At 35.4% G+C, this 22,369-nt stretch overlaps 1 protein-coding gene across 1 annotated transcript in view; it reads right to left on the reverse strand.

The window, feature by feature from the left end:
* ANO2 (anoctamin 2) overlaps nucleotides 1-22,369 on the reverse strand; it is a 193,628-nt gene that overhangs the window by 136,067 nt on the left and 35,192 nt on the right. Inside the window, exons 4-10 of the mRNA XM_032995065.2 lie at nucleotides 17,208-17,306; nucleotides 11,334-11,485; nucleotides 10,043-10,097; nucleotides 9,111-9,159; nucleotides 5,768-5,823; nucleotides 5,480-5,521; nucleotides 728-792 (exon numbers count right to left, since the gene is read on the reverse strand). Of these exons, the coding sequence (XP_032850956.2) occupies nucleotides 728-792; nucleotides 5,480-5,521; nucleotides 5,768-5,823; nucleotides 9,111-9,159; nucleotides 10,043-10,097; nucleotides 11,334-11,485; nucleotides 17,208-17,306 (518 nt within the window). The remainder of the gene's footprint in view (nucleotides 1-727; nucleotides 793-5,479; nucleotides 5,522-5,767; nucleotides 5,824-9,110; nucleotides 9,160-10,042; nucleotides 10,098-11,333; nucleotides 11,486-17,207; nucleotides 17,307-22,369) is intronic.

Here is a 22,369-nt window from a genome sequence, read left to right on the forward strand (position 1 = left end):
TATACAAATTATCCAGAAACAAGGTTTGGGGGTTTTTATTTAATTGTTTGTGAATATCACAGTCAATTTGTTCCTAGACAGGTATTTCATGTAAGAATATTTCAAGTCAGAAGTTCTTACAGACATTTCCTTATCTTTACTCAGTATTGGTTTGGCTTTCTTATAGAGATGTGGAAATTCCTTAGAAAGTATGATTGTTTTGTTTTGTCTTATTTTAAGCTCAGCTTCTTCTGTTTGTAACATCAAAATTCAAAATATACAAAAAACACTTGGAACTCATATGGATGTGTTCAGATGAATAAAACTTGTTAAAATAAAGAATAAAATATTTAAATCAGTTTCAAAACTGTCCAATACTTTCACAGTGATTCATGACGTGAACACCAGCTTATGATTATTCACCAGATTTTGTGACCATATTCTCCAATAAAAATTCATCAATGTAAATAATAATTCCTATTTTTTGAAAGAATCAATACTTTTTTAAAAAAAAATCTGAATTATTACATTCTTCCAGGAATAAGCACTATATAGAAACAAAGGTACATTACTGTTAGTGTATTTTTGTTACAGTAAACTAGGATCAGAGAAACAGAAAAGCATTATTTTTAATGCTCTGATCAATCCAAGATTTCATTTGCTGTAATAGCTGGAAGGAATTTAATTAATCTGCGTCAGTTGAGAACCAGGTTTGATATTATTAGTGTTTGATACAAGTTCATATTACCTTATGAGGTCAATAGGCTGAAACTTGTAAAATACTCCGTATCTTGCCCATTCTTGATACAGCAACTAAATAAGAAAAAAAAAAACAAAAAAAAAAAAACAAAAAAAAAAAAAAAAAAAAAAAACAAAAAAAAAGAACTTGAAACAAGTGGTCCCACCTGTTTTTACAAACATCTTCTAAAAGTTAAAAATATATGTACCAAAAAAGAAATTTCCCATACTTCAATACAAACTTCTAAGTACATTTTTCAGACAGTTATGGAAGACTCCCAACCAAGACAGAAATGGAAGGATGCTGCACACACATCTTTCTCCACATACCTACCTCCTCCCCACCACATTTATTAGACAGAGATGTTAAATAGAAAGGCTCAAAAGGAAAAATAAAAGTTGCTGTAGTCCTGTAGAAATCTTTGGAAAGACGATAGAAATAATCCTACTTACAGAGTGAAATTCTTCTCTGATGTAATTTGTTTAACGTCTGGAATCACATGATAGATAACTACTGACCAGTGTTTCCAGGTCCAAGGTGCAGCAAACTGAGGTGAGGGTTCAAAACTGGTAAACTAGCATATAAAAGCATACCAAGAAGTAATAAATGTGTCGAAACCCATCTGGTGTCCTGCTCAGCTCCTGAGGCTACTATACCCAGTAGAGCCCATATAAAAGTCCCTTCTTGCCCCATGTTGCACACGGGCACACAGGTTCACATGTTTACTGTTGGGAATGCAAATTCACCCACAGTTTACAGACAGCTCAAAGGAGAGTACAGATCCTACTTCTTACAGTGGGAAGAATCCAGTGGGAACAGAGTCAGGGATAAAAGGAAATATTTCAGGACTTGTGGTATATTAAGCAAAATACACTCAACTGAAATAGGCAAGGGACTCAGCAGAGTCTTTTTCATTCCCTCTTTCATTGCTGTGATCTATGCTACCCAACCTTGCTGAACTCTTAAGAAGAAAAAAAGAAACCTGGGGCACTGTTTTACAAGAGACTGTAAGGAAAACTGGTAATTGTGGTGTGAAAGACATCACACTGTTCTGAAACAAAAGCCAGTTGCTGGATAGAAATTACCATGCAATTAACAATTTGGTAAAAAAGTTAATTTGATAACAGTACATTTTATAATTGTGTATGAATTTATTAATAAACCAGAAAGGAGATTCAAAAATGAAACTTTCCAGAATTTTGTGAAGACCAAAGGAAGTTCAAAGGAAACATCAGCACAATGTTTTTTAGATGACTGTTCACTGTATTGTATCTTCAGAGGAAAAGAAAAATCATGTCAGTCTCATGCAAAAGAGAAAGATTTTCTGTGGAACTACCTGAGTTGTTCATACTCTTTTCTCAGTTTTAGGCTATGAAAAGACTGTAGGCAGTCTATGACAATATGTTAATTGAAAACTATTTCTTCAAGTACAGAGTCCATTAAAAAATAATAAACAAATAACCAATACACGATAATAAATTGAACTAAATTAACCACATTACTATTTATAGATTATAAATCTGTATCATCCAGAAAGACAGGTGGCAAGCCTTTTGTCTCTCTTTTCAAAAAAGAACTGAAGAGTGTCCAGCAACAGAGGAGCATATGAGAGGTGAGATCAGATCCTTTAAAATGAGCTATGCCATTGCATACTCATTAAAGATAGAGCATAAAGTATTTTTAGTTCATGGGTCAGGGAGTAAACCCTACACTGCTGAAGCAATTGGGAATTCGGCAATGAGATTCAAGGAGTGTGGAGTCTTGGCTTATAGGGTATCGCTCTTAGCTTTTTAGGGTAGGGCAGGGTCTTGCAAAATGCTTTGCACTTGTGGAAAGAAATTATGAGACTAGATTTGATTTTCGTTGGCTTCAACAGGAGTTGAAGAGGATTGCCCTGGCTGTCATATTGATATTTTCATATGAATACTTGTGTTTACCTAGTCAAAATCACCCCTGGCCATTACCCCACAGCATTACCTACAATTTTATTTATTTCCATAAATAATCTTACTAATAAATGCATTCACTGAAATATATAAAACAAGGAAGCTAAAGCTATTAAATTCTTCAAACAAAAAAAGCTGTTTTGAATGCAGCTACAGAATGGAATTTGAAGAGCAAAAAGAAAGGTCTTTCTAAAATTGCAGTCAGTTCAGGAACAGGTTGCTATGGCATTATGTCAGACTACAGAACCATGCTGGTTATTCTTGATTCCAAAAGCCATAGCACTGAAGGTGAGTCTATGGCATGAATATTTTCCACTCACGTGTGTTGCTTACACTAAACCTCAGTCTCAACACTGCAATTTTCCAAGATTAAGCTTAATCTGAAAGCTGGAATGTGGCTCCTTTTATGTTATTTTTTAAATTGAGAATAATTCTAGGACAAGTTTTGTAATATAGTTTATTGTATTTTATCAACTTCATTTAAAAGAAGTACTTTCTGTGAGTTTATAATAACACTTTCCAATCTGCTTCTAATAATCTAGGGATGTTGTTGTAGTATATGACACAGTGTATTTCCCAGATAGGTAACAAAGCCCTCATGTAGTTGCTAATGTCAAACATATTGCTGGCAATGAAGGGTTATAAGTTGCCAGTGGGCTAGAAGCTTAAAGAAGACCAAGTCAGTGTTTATATTCATGGCAAGTTAATACCATGCTGCTGTGCAATAGCTTTCTTAAAAAGACTATTTCTAGACCAGAAATCAGACTTAAACAGGGAAATTCCTTTACTCCAATCAACAGTCTTAGAAAAAGAGTGGGTTTCATTAACTGCAGATTTCTAATTCTCATAGGATGTGACAGAAATACTGTTTCACTGTGCATTTTCTCCAAGGAAATCCTGAAGAGGGTTAATAAGGATAAACCTTTTATATTATGAACTGGTACATAAACCTTAATTACTTGTGCTGCCTTATTGGCATAAGTACCCCAGACAGGCTTAGTTCATCATTTTTGGGGGGCTTATACAACAGACAATTGAAATGAAAGATACAGATAAGTTAAAATGGAAAAAATTAAAAGGGGCAGAGGGAAAAAAAAGGCTCAAAAATGCCCTTTTTCCTTTAAACCTGATCAGGGTTTTTCAGGAAATTAAACACTGAGACTATTAGATTCAGATAGAAAACAGATGATGTTATGCATAGAAATACTACAGCAGATTCAATGGCTAGGCAGCAGAGACATATGTGAATAATCAATGAAGTATTTCTGGAAAGAAGCTTTTATGTTTTTAATACTTAACACTTCATAACTGAGACTAATAGGCAGAATAAAAAGAAGGCAGTACAAAATACAATTAGTAGGGTGAATATTTTTCCAGACACTAGTCCTTTTAGACCCTCTTCCCTCCCTATTCCACAGTACCCAATCTTCATTGACTAATGATCCTTTACCTTTCTCCTCTAAAAATTTTGCTAGCTTTATAAGTCAGTAAACTATTTAGCTGACTTTCAGAGTCCATTACTGTATCACTGTTATCACTTACTCAGAGAAAATTCTGCAAGTGCAGAGTAGACAATTTCTTCATTAACAAAAAGTTCAAAATAACAGACATAAATATACAAGCTTCTTTATAGTTTATTTTCCAACTTTGTCTCTTCTGTTTACAAAGGTTCATATACTAAATTAAATTATATATGGCACATGAAGACATCTAGTGGCTGAACATTAACACTATTTACCAAAAACTACAAAGAAGACTCTGTTTTCAGATTTTTACTAACCCAGCATTAGAGAAAACAGATTTATTTGTATGAACTCGGAACTCAGCCTTCATTTCAAATGCTCAAATAATCATCATTTGCGACAGTTACACTCTTGAGAACTACACTGTTTTTTTGTGAAATTAATGGCATTTTCTTACCTCTCCTTCAAGCAACAAATGGCACATACCAACATATAATACCACAGAGTGAAAATATTTATGAAATAATTTACAAGTCACCAAGAATATATGCAATTTAACTTCTAGTATAGTAAATATTTTAGGCATCTAAAAGTTTTCATTTTCTTCATTCTTCCCTTCCCCCCCTTTCTCTCCCCACAAATTTCCGTCTTCATTTCCTATCTTATTGTTTGTATAATAAGGAAAAAGAAAATGAGCAAACATGAGAGAACAATATGGAATGGATCTTAACGGACTACAGTAATTAAATGGTTTTGCTCATTTCTGATAGTAATCATATGTATTAAAACCAGTCTGAATTCATAGTCCTTTGTTTATGCATCAATTTCTCTTGCACAGACAGCTGGTGGATGATATATTTTCATAAGTCTTTTGAAAGCTAGAAGTTTTTTATTTACAAAATAATTAGAAACAGACTTTTAGAAATTACATGTAATTTCATTGAATGCACAATCAAATGAAAAATACAGCTATGTTTTATTCTAGTGAACATTTTTCTATAGTACCATCTTGTTATGGAAGGAAAATAATCATATAAGTTATTTAACAACTTTTGCTTCCTGACAGGTTGAAAAGTCTTGTCTATGCATGTGGAGGGAAATTGAAACATTTCAAGATGTAAATATCAAATTAAATTCAATGAAATACTTCATATGAAAACTTTATAAAAAGTCTTGTGAAAATTTTTTTTCATGCAGAAATACAGGAAATTAAGCAATGCAAAAAATACATGCATTTGTAAAAACATTTACTTGATTGAACACTGCCTAGTGATTTAAAATAACATTTAGGAAATTAATTCATATTTATCACATTAAATCTAATATGAAATTAATTTTGTAATGTGTTTTACCTTTCTGTCATTCATGTCATCATTTTGGCCTTCGTATTCACCCTAGAAAAAGAAAATAATTTAATAATGGATGTAAAAACAGATAAAAGTCATAACAGATTGATCAGCTCTTCCTACATTGTTGATTTTACTTTTAGGTCACAACCTGAAATGTACTTGCATAAGAATTTTCATATTAGGATCCCACAATTAGAATATATTTTCATTGTCACAGGCAATAAACATTAATGTCTATGCTCTGTTGAGAAATACCATCAGAAAACTAGATTTTTAATAGTATATACATACATCATGGAGTGGGTATGCTGCATCATAAACATTGTTTGCTATTAATGCGCCAATACCTAAAAAAAAAATAAATTAAGATGGTCAACAGCTAGGCAAAGTTAAACAGAAAATATTATTACAGATTTAATTTCATGACATTACAAATTGGGCAGAGCTGTATTACTTAAAATATTCAAAATCTTGTCAATCTAGAAGTACCTGGCTATGGAAAACATGTTTTCACAGAAAGGCCCATTTCATTATAGTGTTTTTTCTTGAGTGAACTAGTATGGTACAAAGACTGTTTTGACGACTTTCTCATCCTGATAACAGAGTGACTGAGGAGGAGAGCACCCGGGAAGTCCTTCTTGAAGTTTGACAAAGATCAGAACCATGGATCCCCACTAACACACCCAAACAATACAAAAAACACTTTCACAGAATTTTGTGATTGAAGAAACACTTACTCTCTATTGATTAATATTAGATTAGACCTTGTTTGCACTGAAACAAATGTGGTTTCTACCCTTCCTCATATCAATACATAAGGCCATCCTTCTAAGTTTGAAACAACACTTCTTTGCAAGAGTTCTATCAGTTTGTGCTCACCAAATCCATGGTTATGCTGGAAAGTTGGATGCACCGGGACAAAAACTGCTGAGTCCTAAAGATTGCAAACAGGAAGTCTGGTGAAAAGTACAGGAAGATATAGGGGCATGGCACTATCACAGTGACCGTGTACTACCGGGGGTCCAGCAACTCAATCCCTAGCTAATGACTACAGCACCTATAGGGATACACAAGACCACTACTGACTCTCAACATCTATGACTCTTACAGCCACTCTGTCTTCAGTCTCTGCAGGTGAAAACAAATGTTCCATAAGATGACAGTTAAAGATAAGATTAGCAGTTTATTTAAGATCTCTTTGCTTTCAATGCCCAATAAAAAATAACCAGCTAGTTACAATAGAAAAAAATTTCCGTAGTCAAACTATCATTCAGAAATGTTTGGCAAAAACCCTCTGGTCAGAGATGCTAGATAGTCATTGCCAATAAACATCTTTCTTGGGACAAGACAAATACCTTTACTACTACATGCATTAATAGAATCAGGAAATCTTCGTTTTTGGATAATGTCAAATCTTCTACTGAAAGCATTCCATGTTCGGAAAGTTTACAATGATTCAGATTTATGTTAGAAGAAAATATACCTTCCTCGCATAATGTCATGGAAGTGGAATCAGATTCAGCCTTACACAGATATAAAACTCAACAAGAAAATGTGTTTGAAGTATTGTTATTTTCCTCCTATTACATTACGAAGCATGTGTTTATGAAAGCTAAAGACTGCTATAAATACTTCCAACATCACTGTTCTACCTCCTATGCAAAATAAGCAATGGAAAGTTAAAAAAAAAAAAAAAGAAAGTAAAAAAAAACCAAACCAAACCAAACCAAAACAAACCAAAACAAACCAAAACAAAACAAAACAAAACAAAACAAAACAAAACAAAACAAAACAAAACAAACAAACAAACAAAAAAAAAGAGTAAACCAAGGATTTTTAAAGAAATCTTTTAAACCACTCATAATGAATAGGCTTAAGTCTTAAGACCAGCGAGTTGGGAAAACCTTAGTGACATAGGAAGCATAAGACCTTTGAGGGAGGATCTCAGAAGACCAAATCAATTAGTAAATTTAAGTCAGAAGTGATATATAATTATGTTTTGTCTATGGGCCAGAAAGATGGGAAGGTCAGAAGGGTTAAAGTATCTGCTTCATGTCAAATGGCACCTTGAGCTGACCTGATCTTGAAGTGTATCAACCTGTATTTTCACCTTAGAGTAAAAAAAAAAGCCCGAAAAATCAATCACTACTAATGCATTGGTCTCTAGTGGTGGCTTTTATTACACTATAAAATAGAACAAGATATTAAAATAGAGAAAACTTTAGGTAAGAGGCAAAAATCCCGATTGGTAAAGTGCTCTTTCCCTTCCTACTGTGTTCTTGTAGGACAGAACGCTTCTTTCAAGCGTTCTCTTTTGGCCCAGTAACTGACAAAGTCTTAGTATCCCTGCTGCACTTCAGGCTTCTTGTTTTATATACCTTACACTGCCTTGTTTCTAACAATCTGCACTCTGAAAAAATCTACTTGCAGAGGCTCCACAGCAACCAGGGAAATCATGGCCTCCCCAGTCACCAGGAGGGTTCCTCAGATGCCAAATGGAGCAATCCAGCAAAATAAGATCACATTCCTATCTATTGCCCCACCAGAGCCTCTGAGCAGAACGGAACAACACAGAGCAAACAGTGAACAAAACAGACACCAGCTGAACAATGTTTTAGAAATTAAGAATGCCTGACATTTTCTCATCCATCTTTTCATTTTTTTAAAACGAAACAGTGTAATAATCATACAGTTAAACGTTCATACTGGACAAAGCCAACTATTTCTGGTTGAAAAAGAGAAAGTATCTTGGTTTAGGTATCTTTCATATAATTTGAAAAAAAAAAAAAAAAAAAGTATGTCACTATTTCAGGAAAACCTAAATTAATCTGTTTTCCACTCCAGCTGCTGTACCAAAGAAATCTGTTACTGCAGCTTCACTGCACAAATTTACAGCAAGACTGTGCAGGAGTCTCTTCCTACAGTGCAGTTATTCTTTGAAAGTACATTACCCTAGGCCATTGTGATCTGGTCAAACTTACAAAAGGACTTCCAAAAAACATGCCAGAGAAGGAGCACTATCACTTCTTGGCCACCAGGGAGATATGTGTCATGATAACACAATGGATGAAAGAAAAGAGTGAAGGGAGTAAGTACACATGTCTACGTTCTGAACCTCAGGAAGACAAAAGCTCCAAATACTTCAGGGGTACCCCAAAAGTATCACACAGTATCTTCAAAACAGTCATATTTCACTATATGCAGCTCATGGACACAATTTTTAAAGCTTCAGTGATAAAAATATCCTGGAAAGATGTATTATTCTACTGAAATAGCAAAAAAAGTCTGCTCCTGGAAAAAATAATACAACATACTGTAGTTGACATCTGAATTTTCAAAAGCAGATCATATCATAATCAAACACAAGTTTATTACAAGTCATGAGATGAAAGTTATGTGCCAGATCCTGCAGCTATAGAAAAGAAAAGCAAGCTCCTATTACCATGTCCTATCCAAACCATGGACCAGAAAGTCTGATTTTATTTCTCAGAAAAATCATTTGTTTCAATCTCTTTTTTTTTTGTGAAAATGTACCAGCATACTTTTGTGTTCTACTATAAAAACAAATATTCTGTGAGATACCTAAACAATTCCTTTCAAAACAACACATATAATTATATTTCATTCTTCTTACCCATGCTGTTTCTGGCCTTTGTAGATGTGCGCTTCAAAATTTCACGTACCTGTGGAAGAGTGATATAACACACAAATTGTCTTTCAGCATAACTTTTACCAGGGAGCTAGCAACAAAACATAACTTTAAAATAAAGAGCCTTCTATAGAGTTCATTTGGACATACATTTAAATCCTATGTTTCACTCATACATAAATGCATGACTTTAGGCCATTAGCTAACCTTTAACAATGCTATGCCAAGTCTTACTAGTGGATTATCTGCCCTAACATTTGTAGGGTAATTCCTGTTGTGTCCCGTCCTTATAAAACTATATGAAATATATGGACTTCAGGTAAATGAGAATTTTACACTAAAGAAAATCACAACAAAATCTGACTTTGTAAAAAAAAAAATAGCTTTCACATTTGGAAGTATAACATCAAGATGCACAAGAAGTGGTCTGTAAGTATGCTATATCTGTGAAACCCAAGTGTGTGTGGATGAGCATAGCACATTAGGGAAGAGCTTGTGTTTCATATGTAAAGAGAAATCTTGCCTCACCAGCCTGCTGGAGACCTAGCAGGATCTCAGGAACATGATACAAGATTTCCCACCAAAGACTGTTAGATCTAGGAAGTTACTATAAGACTGTAGAGCTGGTCCTTATCATGTAATAAAATCTAGTTAAAGGTTAGGAAGCAGAGCTCAATAACAACTTTGAGCAACAGGGAGTAGTCAGCAGCAGTGTTTCCCTACATAGCATCTCCTACTCCTGGACCACTGGGCAGCTCAGGAAGGATATTTCTTAGATAGTTATGACTGCTTAGTGTTTTTCAAGGGCAGATAAATGCATAAAGTGATGAAATTAGCAAAGTCATCACCAACACTCACTATTAAAGCAAATCCCCTTCAGCACAAGAAGTCAATGATATGTACTTTTGTTTACTTACTATTCGGCTGCGGGTAGCATTGTCAAAAAAGGTGTCTTTGTCTTTAATGTTAAACCTAAAACATTGATGGGAAAAAAAATCAGTTATATTTTAAGACATGGTAGTAATAATCAAGATAACATATAAGGTTCTGATTTAGAATTAATTTATAAACCACAACAAAAAAAAACAGATGTTTAAAAGAAATCGAGATAAAAGAGTACAGCATAATAGACTGCTATTTAAAGCCTAGTCATGCAGAGTTCTACCTGGATTGTAATGATGGTGGGCACAAAAATTGAAAAAATATTAACATAAAATGCCTTTCAGGTAAGGAGAGATTGTCTATGATTTACACAAGATGACCTTTTAATTTTTCCTTATAACATACCCTCAACACTTTAACATTCTCAGGTATTATTAGGTTTCAACTAGCCTAATGCAGATGTTCATTACTCTTTTCCAGGCAACTAACCAGTCAACATTGTACTTGCTCTCAAATAGTCATTTCACTGGAGTTATGCATTCTCTTAAACCTTAAAATCATCATATGTGAAATTACCTTCCCAGTTTATTCCCCTCAATCAATTTGACTTGTATTCAGTATTAATTAAAATTGTCAGAGAGGACAATAAGTGATATACTGTGTCATTATATTTATTACTGAATATTATTTATCAGACATAAATACAAGGAGACACCCATGAGGAAAAAAGGAGTGTTTAATATCAAACTAAGCCCAGCAGTATTATTCTGAGTGAAAGGGCAGGTGTCAAAAATTCCTTATCTGCATAGTATTAGCCAAATTTTAATTGCTATAATAAAGCTATTGAGGAAAAATATTATCAGATATCTTCTAACTCTTTCTTTTTTCAAAAGAGGCAGCAATATCCTTAATGAAATAATCAGGAATTTGGTGGTAGTATTTTTATAGTTCAAGCTAAAAACATTGATATTTTATTTGTTGCACTGCTTCCAGTGCCTTATCCAGCAGACAGAAGTAGAACACTGGCAGAAAATCTCTACACATTGGATTTTTGTTAATCCACTGAAACTGAAATAGGTGCCAATGCGTGTTCATTTATTTTAGAACTATTTACTTAGCCTTCAATAAGTTTAGTTTTATGAAGATATTTGCTTTTATTACTTGGAAATATTATCCAGAAATAATCTGACAATTTGGGTATTCCCTCAGGATTTGCAGAAATACTCAATTTCTGAAGCTTGATTGAAATACTGGTAGAATAAATGACAATACCAAAATTATAATGTATAGCTTTCTTCATTGCTCATCACAATGTAAAGTACTCACAAATATATTTTCTCTCTGGAAAATGGGTAAGACAGGCTTTTCATGTTGGTATTTTCTTGTTGTGGCACCTGGGGTTGCAGAGGTTCAGTCAATTTGCACCATATTTTGTTTAACTTTTTGAGTATTCCCCCTTCTTCTGTGATTTCATAAATCTGAGTAAATAAAATACTGCACATTAGCATGTCACTTCCAAAAATTCACTAAAATAATTAAAAAAAAAAAAAGAATTTTTTATACATATAGGTTTAAATCTGTAATTAAAATATGTGTCTTCTCTGAAGATATATTCCCATAAAACAGTAAGCACCTGAATCCGTAAGGATTTCAGTTCCAAAAAGTTCTTGTCCTTCACAAGCTGCTTCCAGAAGAAAACTCAGTGCAGAATTGTTAATACAAGAAACGTACTTGCTAACTAAACTAGGAGTTGCAGGGAGATGACGGAAAGGCAGAGTTAATTATTTTGACTTTGTAACTGGAAGAAGCGGGAGCAGTATTATTGGCAGAATAAATTATTCCTGTGTAATATTTACTAGTATTGTCTAACAGCTCATGAACACATGCCATTAGAAGTGAGGAGACCAGGCTCATGGCTACGTGGCAGTTTTAAGCGCAAGGATTTAGCTTTTGCTGATTCACATTAATGTAAAGTGCTAGGGAGCTTCTCAGAGATGTGAAGGTATTTTTTCCTGAAACTCAGACAACCTTACCAAACACGAGTTTATATTCTCCTCATAGGACATTCCTTTCAGTCCTTTCACCACCTTCATTACCCAGATAATCACCTCTTTTGCTGGACTGGCCATGCTGTGTTTGATGCACCCCGGGATGGGGTTTGCCCTCTTGACCCCCACTGAGCCTGCTGCTGCCCAGCACCCCCAGATCCCTCTCTGCAGGATTGTTCTGCAGACACTCCTCTCCCAATTAATACTTGTGCCTGAGGGTAATTTCATCTCAGGTGCAGAATCCAGCATTTGTTCCTGTTGAATTTCATGCTATTGATGCATGATACTCCAATCTATCTAGATCCCTCTGCAAGGCCTCTTGCCCCTCAAGACAGTCAACAGCAACTCCCAATTTAGTATCATCAACAAACTTGCTAATGGTGAATTCAACTCCTGCATCCAAATCATTGATAAATATATTGAACAGAAGTGGCCATAGAATTGAGCCCTGCTGAACACTGCTGATGACCGGTCGCCAGCCGTACACAGCCCCATTCACTACAACCCTTTGAGCTCTGCTGTTCAAACAGTTCTTCACCCAGTGCATCATGTACCTGCTCATCTCACAGCTGGAAAACTTGTCCAGAAGGATACTGTGAGGGACACTGTCAAAAGCTTTACTAAAATCCAGAAAAAATTACACCTAATGCCTTCCTATCATCCACAAGGCAGGAAATCTTATCGTGGAAGGATATAAAATTAGTTACACAGGATTTTCACTTCATGAAACTATATTGACTCTTCCTGATGATTGCATTGTTCTTTAAATGCCTTTCAATAGCACCCAGTATGATCTTCTCCATAATTATTCCAGGTACCAAGGTTAGACTACCAGGTCTGTAGTTTCCTGGGTCTTCCCTCTAATCCTTGTAAATCATAATAACACTGACCAGCTTCCAGTCAGCAGGGACCTCCCCAGTCTCCCCAAACCTTTGAAAGGTGACTGAAAGGGGTCCTGTTGTAACATCTGCTAACTCCTTCAGTACCTTGGGATGAATCCTATCAGGCCCATGGACTTATGAACATTCAGCTGACACAGATAGGCCCTTACAAATTCAGTGGCCACAAATGGAAAGTCACTGTTCCCTCAGTTGTGGTCCTCTGACTCAGAGGACCAGTGTCCTGGTTTCTGCTGGGATAGAGTTAATTTTCTTCCTAGTAGCTGGTACAGTGCTGTGTTTTGGATTCAGTGTGAGAATAATGTTGATAGCACACTGATGTTTTAGTTGTTGCTAAGTAGTGCTTATCCTAAGTTAAGGACTTTTCAGTTTCCCATGGTCTGCTAGCAAGCAGATGTACAAGAAACTGGGAGGGAGCATGGCCAGGACAGCTGGCCTGAACTAGCCCAAGAGATATTCCATACCATAGAGCATCATGCCTAGTATAGAAACTGGGGGAGTTGACTGGGAGGCGGATCCCTGCTCAGGCACCTATCAGAGTGGTGAGCAATTGCATTGTGCATCATTTGCCTTTTCTTGGATTATATTTCTCTTGTTTTTTTGTCATGTTCCTTTTCATTACAATTAAAATTAATAATTTTTATTATTAATATTTTTATTATTGATTATTTTTATATTTTATTCTATTTCAATTATTAAACTGTTCTTAATTCATGAGTTTTACTTTTTTTTTCCTGATTTTCCTCCCTATCCCACTGGAAGCAGGGAAGAGTGAACGAGTGGCTGTGTGGTGCTTATTTGCTGGCTGGGGTTAAACCACAACAAACAGGCAGCCCAAGGTCTATCATTAATATTAGTGAAGCAAAAATGGCATTGAAAGCCTCCACTTTTTCTTCATCCCTATTTGTCAGGTGACCATCTTGAACAAGTATTGGTCCAATATTTTCCTTACACCTCTTCTCTCTATTAACATACTTTAGAAAGCCTTTTTGTTGTCTAACAAAACACTGGCCAGTTTCAACTCTAGATGAGCATCTTTTCTCCCTGAGTATGTGAACCACAGCTCTGTAATCTTCCTGCGAAGCCTGACCTTGCTTCCAGAGATGGTACAATTTCTTTTTCTTCCTGAGCTCTCTGCGTTCCCTGCTCAGACAAACTGGTCTTCTTCCCCACTTGCTTGACTTACAATACAGTGGAATTGCCTGCTCCTGTGCTTTTAAAAGATGGTTCTTAAAAACTGACTAGCGTGCATGGACTCCTAAGCCCTCAAAAACAGATTCCCATGGGACACTGCTAACTAGCTCCCTAAGTAGCTTAAAGTTTTCTCTCTTGAAATCTAGGGTAACAACGCTGCTGACGTTTCCTCTCATTACACTGAAAATTTTAAACTCAAGCATTTTGTGATCACTGTGGCCAAGACAGACACCTACCATCACATCTCCCACAAGTCCTTCTCTATTCAAAAATAGCAAGTCTAGAAAGACACCTTTCCTAGTTGTCTCACTGAGTATTTATGACAATATATTATCTTCAACACACTTCAGGAATATCTCAGACTTGCTCATCACAGCAGTATGGTTAATGTCTGAGAAGTTGAAATCTCCCATAAGGACAAGGGCTACTGATCCAGAAATTTCTCCTCATTGCCTATAGAATAATTCATTAGTCTTATAATCCTGGATAGGCAACCTATAGTAGACACCCACAATGACATCTGCATTGTTTTCCATCCCCTTAACGCTCACCCCTACCATCTCTAACTGCAAGGGCTGTGCAGTCAAACTTCTCCCTTACATACAGTACAACTACAACTCTCCTGCCCTACCTGTCCCTCCTGAACAGCCTATAGCCCTTCATACCAGCTCTCCAGCTGCAGGAGTCATTCCACCAAGTCTCACTAATAGTAAACATATCATAGCTTTGGGAACGGATAAAAGCTTCCAGTCGGTCCTGCTTGTTTCTCATACCGTTTATTTCTCATACTCATATTCAAGTGCGGCCCGTTCTCATTCATCAAAATTAACTGTATTGTCATATCTGGAAGTATACATGTAGTTAAAGTTGTTCAAAAAGTATCTTTTCCCTGCATGTCATTTGTCCTGAAAAATTATTTAAGACTGAATATTTGAAAAAAAAAAAATTTTGCAAACAGCTCATCATGTTTAGAACTGGATAAATGCTTTCTTTATGGTTTCATTGGATGTTTAAATAAATAAAATCAGCATCACAGAAAATACCTAATGTGCCTGGAAAACAACCTTTTGTGTCTTTGAACAAAACCAGAATTTCCTTTTTAGTGGTTACTGGCTGAATTTTTCAGTTTGTATTGCCAAATCCCCAAAATACAAGATTTCAGTTTTTTGAAGTCGATTTTTGATTTCTTCACAGGAAATTCCTCTTCCAACTGTCTTTACTTGCAAAAAAACCCATAAGACATGAACATAGTTTTCCTGTCATGCTTGCTTTCTGTGCTCCATTTCTGCAGTTGAAATAATGACAGAATAATGTAGTCAAAAAGAGTTGTCAGCAGTCTTCTCCTTCAAAATGTCATATCACTTTTAAGTTATACAAAACAACTTATTACCCTAGGGTGAATTTTCAGGAAAATTGATATCTGGTTTCTTTGTTGGTAGACATATTTCATTTAGTCTTCTTTTACACACCAAAATAAATCACAAATACAAACCTGAATGCTGTTTTCATAACTGCCTAATCAATGACTGGATGTTCATTCACTCTTTGAATATTTGTCATAATATTCAATAAATGTCAGTTATGAGGCAACCTCACTCAACATTAAGTGTGCACAGACCTGATTTGTTTACTGAAATCTGTTGCTTTAAAGGAAAAGGTGATATAAATAATGTACAATGTATAGTAGTTAAATGAAGTAATCTGTCAATATTTTTAGATGTCTTTAGATGCCCCAGATAATTCTGTGGGTTTAGAGCCTTATGATACATTGTGCATATTTTCTCCCAGTCAGAGCAGAGAAAGGGGTGTGGAACTCTTCATGAATGACTAGGGCAGCCATTGGAGACTATCAGCTCCTGGACAAACCTTAACTCAGAACAACATGATGGCAATATTCATCAACTAAAATAGTGTAAAACTTGCTTCAGTGTATCTGCAAAATGTTATGAGGGGAAAATTCCCATGTGGGAAGGAGGAAGAAGTGAGCAGGCACTAAAAATGCACAAAAAGAACAAAGCTGAAAAGGGATCAGAGAGGAGTTGAGCATGTGGGTCTATTTCTAGAAAGGGTCTACACATCATCAATATGCCAGAAGGGACAGAGGTACTGTAGCTGTCCAAAATCTATTAATTTTCAAAGACTGATTAGAAGTAACCAGATTTCTTTTATCCTAGGATGCAAACTCAATATAGTAACATTATACAAGATTGGTTTGGCCAAATTTCTGACAGTGGCAGATTGTAATACCATGAGATTTGAACAACACTGAAGCTTTTGCTGGGTGAAAACAATCAATATGGGGAAAAAAAAAAAACACCCAAACAAAAAAACAAATAACCCCATGGAAGAAAATTAAATTGGTCTTTCCTTCAATTCTAATGACAATGCAATAAAATAAGTATTCAGTAGTACAGTTGATGAGTACCACTAACTGAAAGCACAAGGCAGTTCCACTGACTTCAGTGGAGTTATTAGGCAACATGCTAAATCATTGCGGGACCACAAATTTTGGGATCTGCTACTCAGAATTTGTAATGCTTGCCAGCAACTCTGCTGAAAGCAGACTGTAAAGAAGATGGTGAGCCAAAGTTTTAATGGCAATATGCAAGTCTGAATTCACTAAGTCATTGATACTACCAAAACAGACTCTCAGCATCCGCAGACTTCAGAGAAATCTTAAGGTAATGACTAGCTATCATACTGTCTCCCATACTGTACCTCACCTTTGAGGAAAGTTCTTCAACAAAAATCGAAATAGCTACTGCCTTCCCAGCTTTCAAAGCTCTCCTTAAAATTCACCTCTGTCATCACTCTTCTGAATGCAGACTGTTAGCCAGTTGCCTCTGTAGCCTTTGAAAAACCCCTTGAAAATCCCATCTTAAATATGACTCTGAATACTAAATCATCTCAAAGTAATTAATAATGTGAAAGAATAAGCCTAACAGTTCAATTGTTCTGATTTTGAAATAAAGTAACTCCATGGGCTTCTATGCATTTAACTGTCATTCTGATCCCCTGTTCTCCAATCATACAACTGATAGAAAATGGAAGATACTTACCTTTTTAGTGGGCATTTTTATTTTAAGGAGTTCCGCTTCTCGACTAAGTACTTGCCAAGGTGCATGTATACGGACAAAACTCAATCCTTGGCTTTTATTCTGAAACATAAAATAGTGAGAACAATGTATTTCACTGTTACTTAACAGAATACAGTAATAAGATTTCAAGGTGTCAACTCCAACTAAATTGTGCAACAGTAGGCAATCACAGTGAATAACCAACTTCTGTTATAACTGGGCTTAAAAGTGACCTTTTCTTTAAAAGCTGAATCTTCTAGTGCTCTAAAACCCATTAAACTACTGCCTACAGTGTAACTGTGTGTGCACCACGAAGACAGAAGGCTACAGTTCCAGATTTTGAATTGATGTGAACTATACACCCCCAAACTTCAGCTTCCACACTAAATTATTTTGTAAGTCATCTGACTTCATTAGTGGATTTGCTTTAGGTTCCCACTCTCAGTTTTGCCCAACTATTTCCTGGACACTCGATCAGAATAGTAGTTCCTCACAGGGGATCAGGCCCAATATTTACTGCCCCAAATATCTGTATTTGGAGTAGCAACCCTAAACTAAATATTTAAATTTTACTTCTGAAGAGACACATGAAACTAGTGTTTATGTAAATAACTGCCACGCTGTGCAGAGGCAGAAGACTACACAAGAGGGCCTCTACACAGCCAGTTTGCTGTGATCTGGGCTGTTGAGAGGGTGTTGTCCTAGTAGCCCATCCAAGCTACACAAAGGCACTCTAAGATCAGAAAACAACACCTCTGGCAAAAACGTGAAAATTAAACTTAAGCATAGGCATGTTGATATGGAATTTTCCTTAATGCACAGAAATATATGAGTAAATTATACAGATAAATGCTTACTGTGGAAATGAATGGAATAAAATTTGGGATGGAGATTAGAAAGAGGACTTGAGAACATATTGTGCAAAAGTCATGGAAGTGGACAGGGGAAGACTTTAAAGGCTTGATTAATGCCATAGGATTAATGATTTCTGTGTAGCTGTGTGCATGCTGTATCTTTGGTGCTACTGTCACTTTGCATTTTCCCACCCCAATATGTGTAAGGATCAAGACAGTCCCCTCCCTTCAGGGAGCATGAACTTCTATTTGCACTCCCTCATACATCCTGAAATTTGGAAGTGAGACAAGAAAACTGAAGTAAGGTGTCCAACTTGATGAGAAACATAGCTGAGTTACATGTTGGGCTTACATGCAAAACTTGGGTGTCTCACCTGTGAGTAGTTGCCTGTTATATGTACAAACATTTGTGTAAGTCTAGAGAAGGAACGTTAACAGACATAGCTTAACGTCACTATAATCGACAAGCAGCATAACCCTACAAATCTGGGAACGTAGGCCATATCCATGGAAACTTAGCATCTTCTGTTGGAAAGTGACATCAAGAAAGTTCTCTTTGTCAAAAGCTTTGAGTTAAGAAAGTTTTAAAGAGAAATATGAGTCACAATCTAAATGTATGTCTAAATCTAAGACTATTGTAACACATTTACCTCAGAAAAGTCTCTCCTCTCAGCCACAGTGAATTTTTTTTTGCATTTTACATACAATTTATATACATTGCCAAATAAAGCTGTATCATATCACAAACATCAGCATTTTAGAATAGTATTTAATCTTTTCAAAGTGTATAAATGCTTACAACTTTGTATAAACACCAACCACGCATTTGCTGAATGTTTCATAATGCTTCTTGATTAAAAAAAAAAAAAAAAAAAAAAGAAAAAAAGGGTAGATGGAAATCCTACTATTCATTTTGCAATCATTTTGCTCTTATTTCCCTTATAGCTGTAACACGAACTACTAAGATCACAACATCACTTTCAGCTAACATTTATTAAGTGGACCAATGTTATTTTAAAGAGCAGAATGAGCTGAAGAAAGTCTCTTTCATCAGTCCACTGGGGAAGTCAGCTTTAAGAGGAGGAAGTAAAAATTTACTGGGCATGAGCAGATGTTCTGGTAATCATTTTCTGAAAACAGATTAATAACAGATGAGAGTTTGAATTTCAGTGGGTGAAGATCAGGAGGCTTCTTCTCAGCTTTTAGCTAAAATCAGGCGTGTGTCCTCTGTCTGGGGGACTATGTTCCACATTGGCAAGAGGAGGGACAGTCTGATCTAATTGGTTGTTTCCAGCTTAGGCTCCTATGACTACACAGGTTGCAAATAAAATCAGTCAGATAATTAGAGAGAAAAGAGCAGATGAAGAATATGACCTTTGTATATTTGAACAAAAATATGTTGGAAAGTGGTGCTGTTCATGAAGTGATATCAGATGCTGAGGAACTGGAGACATAAATCTTTAAAAGACTTAAAAATCACCCCATGATGGGAAATTGAGATCATTTTAATAAAGACTAATGCAAAGTAAATAAAGAAGGGAAAACAGGACCAGGTGATTCCTGTTGCATGGCAAACAAAAAGTGCAGAAAATTAGACTGCTGAATATTTATCTTGGGATTACTAGAACCATGTTTCCCAAATCTTCCTATATTTTCCTAACACTAAAATTAATAAAAGAAATTTAAAATAAATTTTAAATCATTAATCTCGTATCATAGCTCAATGTATAAACAACCTACCTTGTTTTCTATTGACCCACCAAAATAAAAACATATACCAGCTACTCCTCTGGTAAGGCTCCTTCCACACTTTTCAAGCCTTCACCTGCAGCAGTTCTCGTTGTCTCTTTGCACACCTTTTTTGTCATTATCATTATGATCACTGGTGAAGATCTGTTCAACTAACTTATTCCCAGAGTGCTTATTGTATTGCATATATCGCCACAAGTTAAAACTTGTTTTTCTCATTGCCAGAGTGGATTTATAACTGTCTACTGGAGACATCCACTAAATGGTGTCATTTTGTTAATCACCTGAAATGATCAAGATACACATGTTCATGAACACAATTTAATATTTGCTCGAATGAAATGCCATCAGTCTTCTATTCTGAATATTCACAATCACCTTTGCTTATTCATTGTGCTCTAGATGTATCACTAAAGCTAACATGTGCTGGCTAAAGTTATTTTTGCCTGACCATTCACTTCTTATTTAATACAGCCATCCTTAATCAAGTCTTTTTTCACTTACAGCTGATGTCCCACAGGACTTTATTCTTGGCCCTGTATTGTTCTATGTCTATATCATTGCACTCCCTGATTATATTACTCAAATGACTAAGTATTCTTATACAGATGACAAATAGATTTGTTGCTCTCATGATCTTTTTTTCATCAAATCTATATTCCATGTTACAGAGATTTTCCAATAAGTTTCAAGAGTGGAAGTTTTTCAATAGGTTGGTTCTGAATTATTCAATAAATATTTATATCTTGGCTTCTTTTCTATTTTGTAAAGTTGAATTAGTCCTTCTCATTTCAACAGGAAAACACAGCATTAAAGTAAAATGGAAGAAAACCTGGAAGGTCTGGTTTGTTTTTCAATCAGTACATGAAGAAAAATATATCAGATATTTCTTTCAGTCTATCATCTATTCCTAGTAGTTTAAAGTAGAACTTTAACAGCATGTATTTTTTTTCCTGTCTTATAGTGGAAATGTATAGGCTGAATAAAATCAGATTTCTCCAAGGAGACTCTTTCTATCTTTCATGCCTTAAAAATAAAATACATTAACACCTGCATCAACTGCAAGTCTAAGATTTATTGCAAACTTGTCATCATCAAGGCCATAGCAGAAAAAAAGGTATGATAATTATGGAAGCTCTCATGTAGATGTATATAAAGAATGTACTCCTATTGATTATAATTTGACTAGTGAGCACCCAAAATTTGATTATTCTTTTTAACTAAGAGCTGAATGTTCTGAAACAAGGCTAGACAAGCATAATAGCTAGACTAAGTAGAAAAGCTCTCTCTGCCTGAAAATTTATATTTGTCATTGAACTTTGGTTTCTACAAAAGTCAGATATCAGATGAGAATTTTGTCATTCTAAAGTTAGTGGCATATCTGTATTTCTCGCCCACATTGACAATTGCAGTTGTCCAACTCTAACATGGAGTATTTTTGAACCATTATAACACAATTATCTTGCTTTCATTAGTTTCTTCCAGTTCACAGATTACCAATTCCAGCCCTTCTGGGGACAGGCCACAGACTGGGGAGATGCACCATGAAGCATTCTCAATTACAACAGGAGTTTGTGGAGAAGTCCTGTTGCTCCATAAGACCATGACAGGTAAAAGGTAGAATACTGTGTGTCCAGTTCAAAGATTTCTCATAGTGCCATTATTTTGTCAGGCTAATGTACTCCCACCTTACCTCATTCAGACAACCCATTTGTCACTTGTTAGCCATTTCACCTCAAGATGAAGTTTTTTTAATAGTTTATTCATACACTTTTAATGTCAACTAAAGCATATGATGCTAAAGCCATCATATTTGTCAGTCACAATCAAGACAACAAAAAGGGATAAAGTAATAATTATACTCTGGGAGAGCCTCAGACTTTTTTATGGTTAGCATATTTCTCCTAGCAACTCTGCAAATAAAACATTCATTGCTGAATGGGACATTTTAGTAAGTCTCATTATTTCCTCATTGTGAAATCACTCATCATTCATCCTATATTAAAGGAATATAGTTATATATAATGGACATATTAAAGGAAATAAATTATTTTAAAATACTTGTCCAAAGAAATAGATTTCTGCTATGTATCTTAATAGAAAGAAAAGAGAAACATTGAAAGGTAGAAAAAAGCTGAACAGAAGTGATTAACTACTGTCTGAGGGAGTCCAAGGGAACTGCTGATCTTATTATTTAAAAAAAATATACATAGGAAATGGAAAGGCATAAATTATAAAACCTGAAGCATGTAAACTTCCTTCTTAAAAATACCAACTATCTGGGCCTTAAACATTTTATCCTGCTGTGATTATTAAATAGACAGAAAAATACCAGACACATATATACAGCAAGTTTCTAATGGCTTCAGTTAATGTAATCAGACATCTTTTGCTGACATTGGTAATACCAGCCACACTAGGAAAGCAACAATGAAACAGTTTACTGTAGAGAGGAAAAAGACAAGTCCTAGTAGCTCAGTAAAAGTAATCATCTTCCCATTTATTTTGTCACCAAATGGATCAGTCACGTCTGCAAATGCA

The sequence above is a fragment of the Tyto alba genome, unplaced genomic scaffold (assembly GCF_018691265.1).
Source record: "Tyto alba isolate M040663 unplaced genomic scaffold, T.alba_DEE_v4.0 Super-Scaffold_21, whole genome shotgun sequence".
Classification (NCBI taxonomy): Eukaryota; Metazoa; Chordata; class Aves; order Strigiformes; family Tytonidae; genus Tyto; species Tyto alba.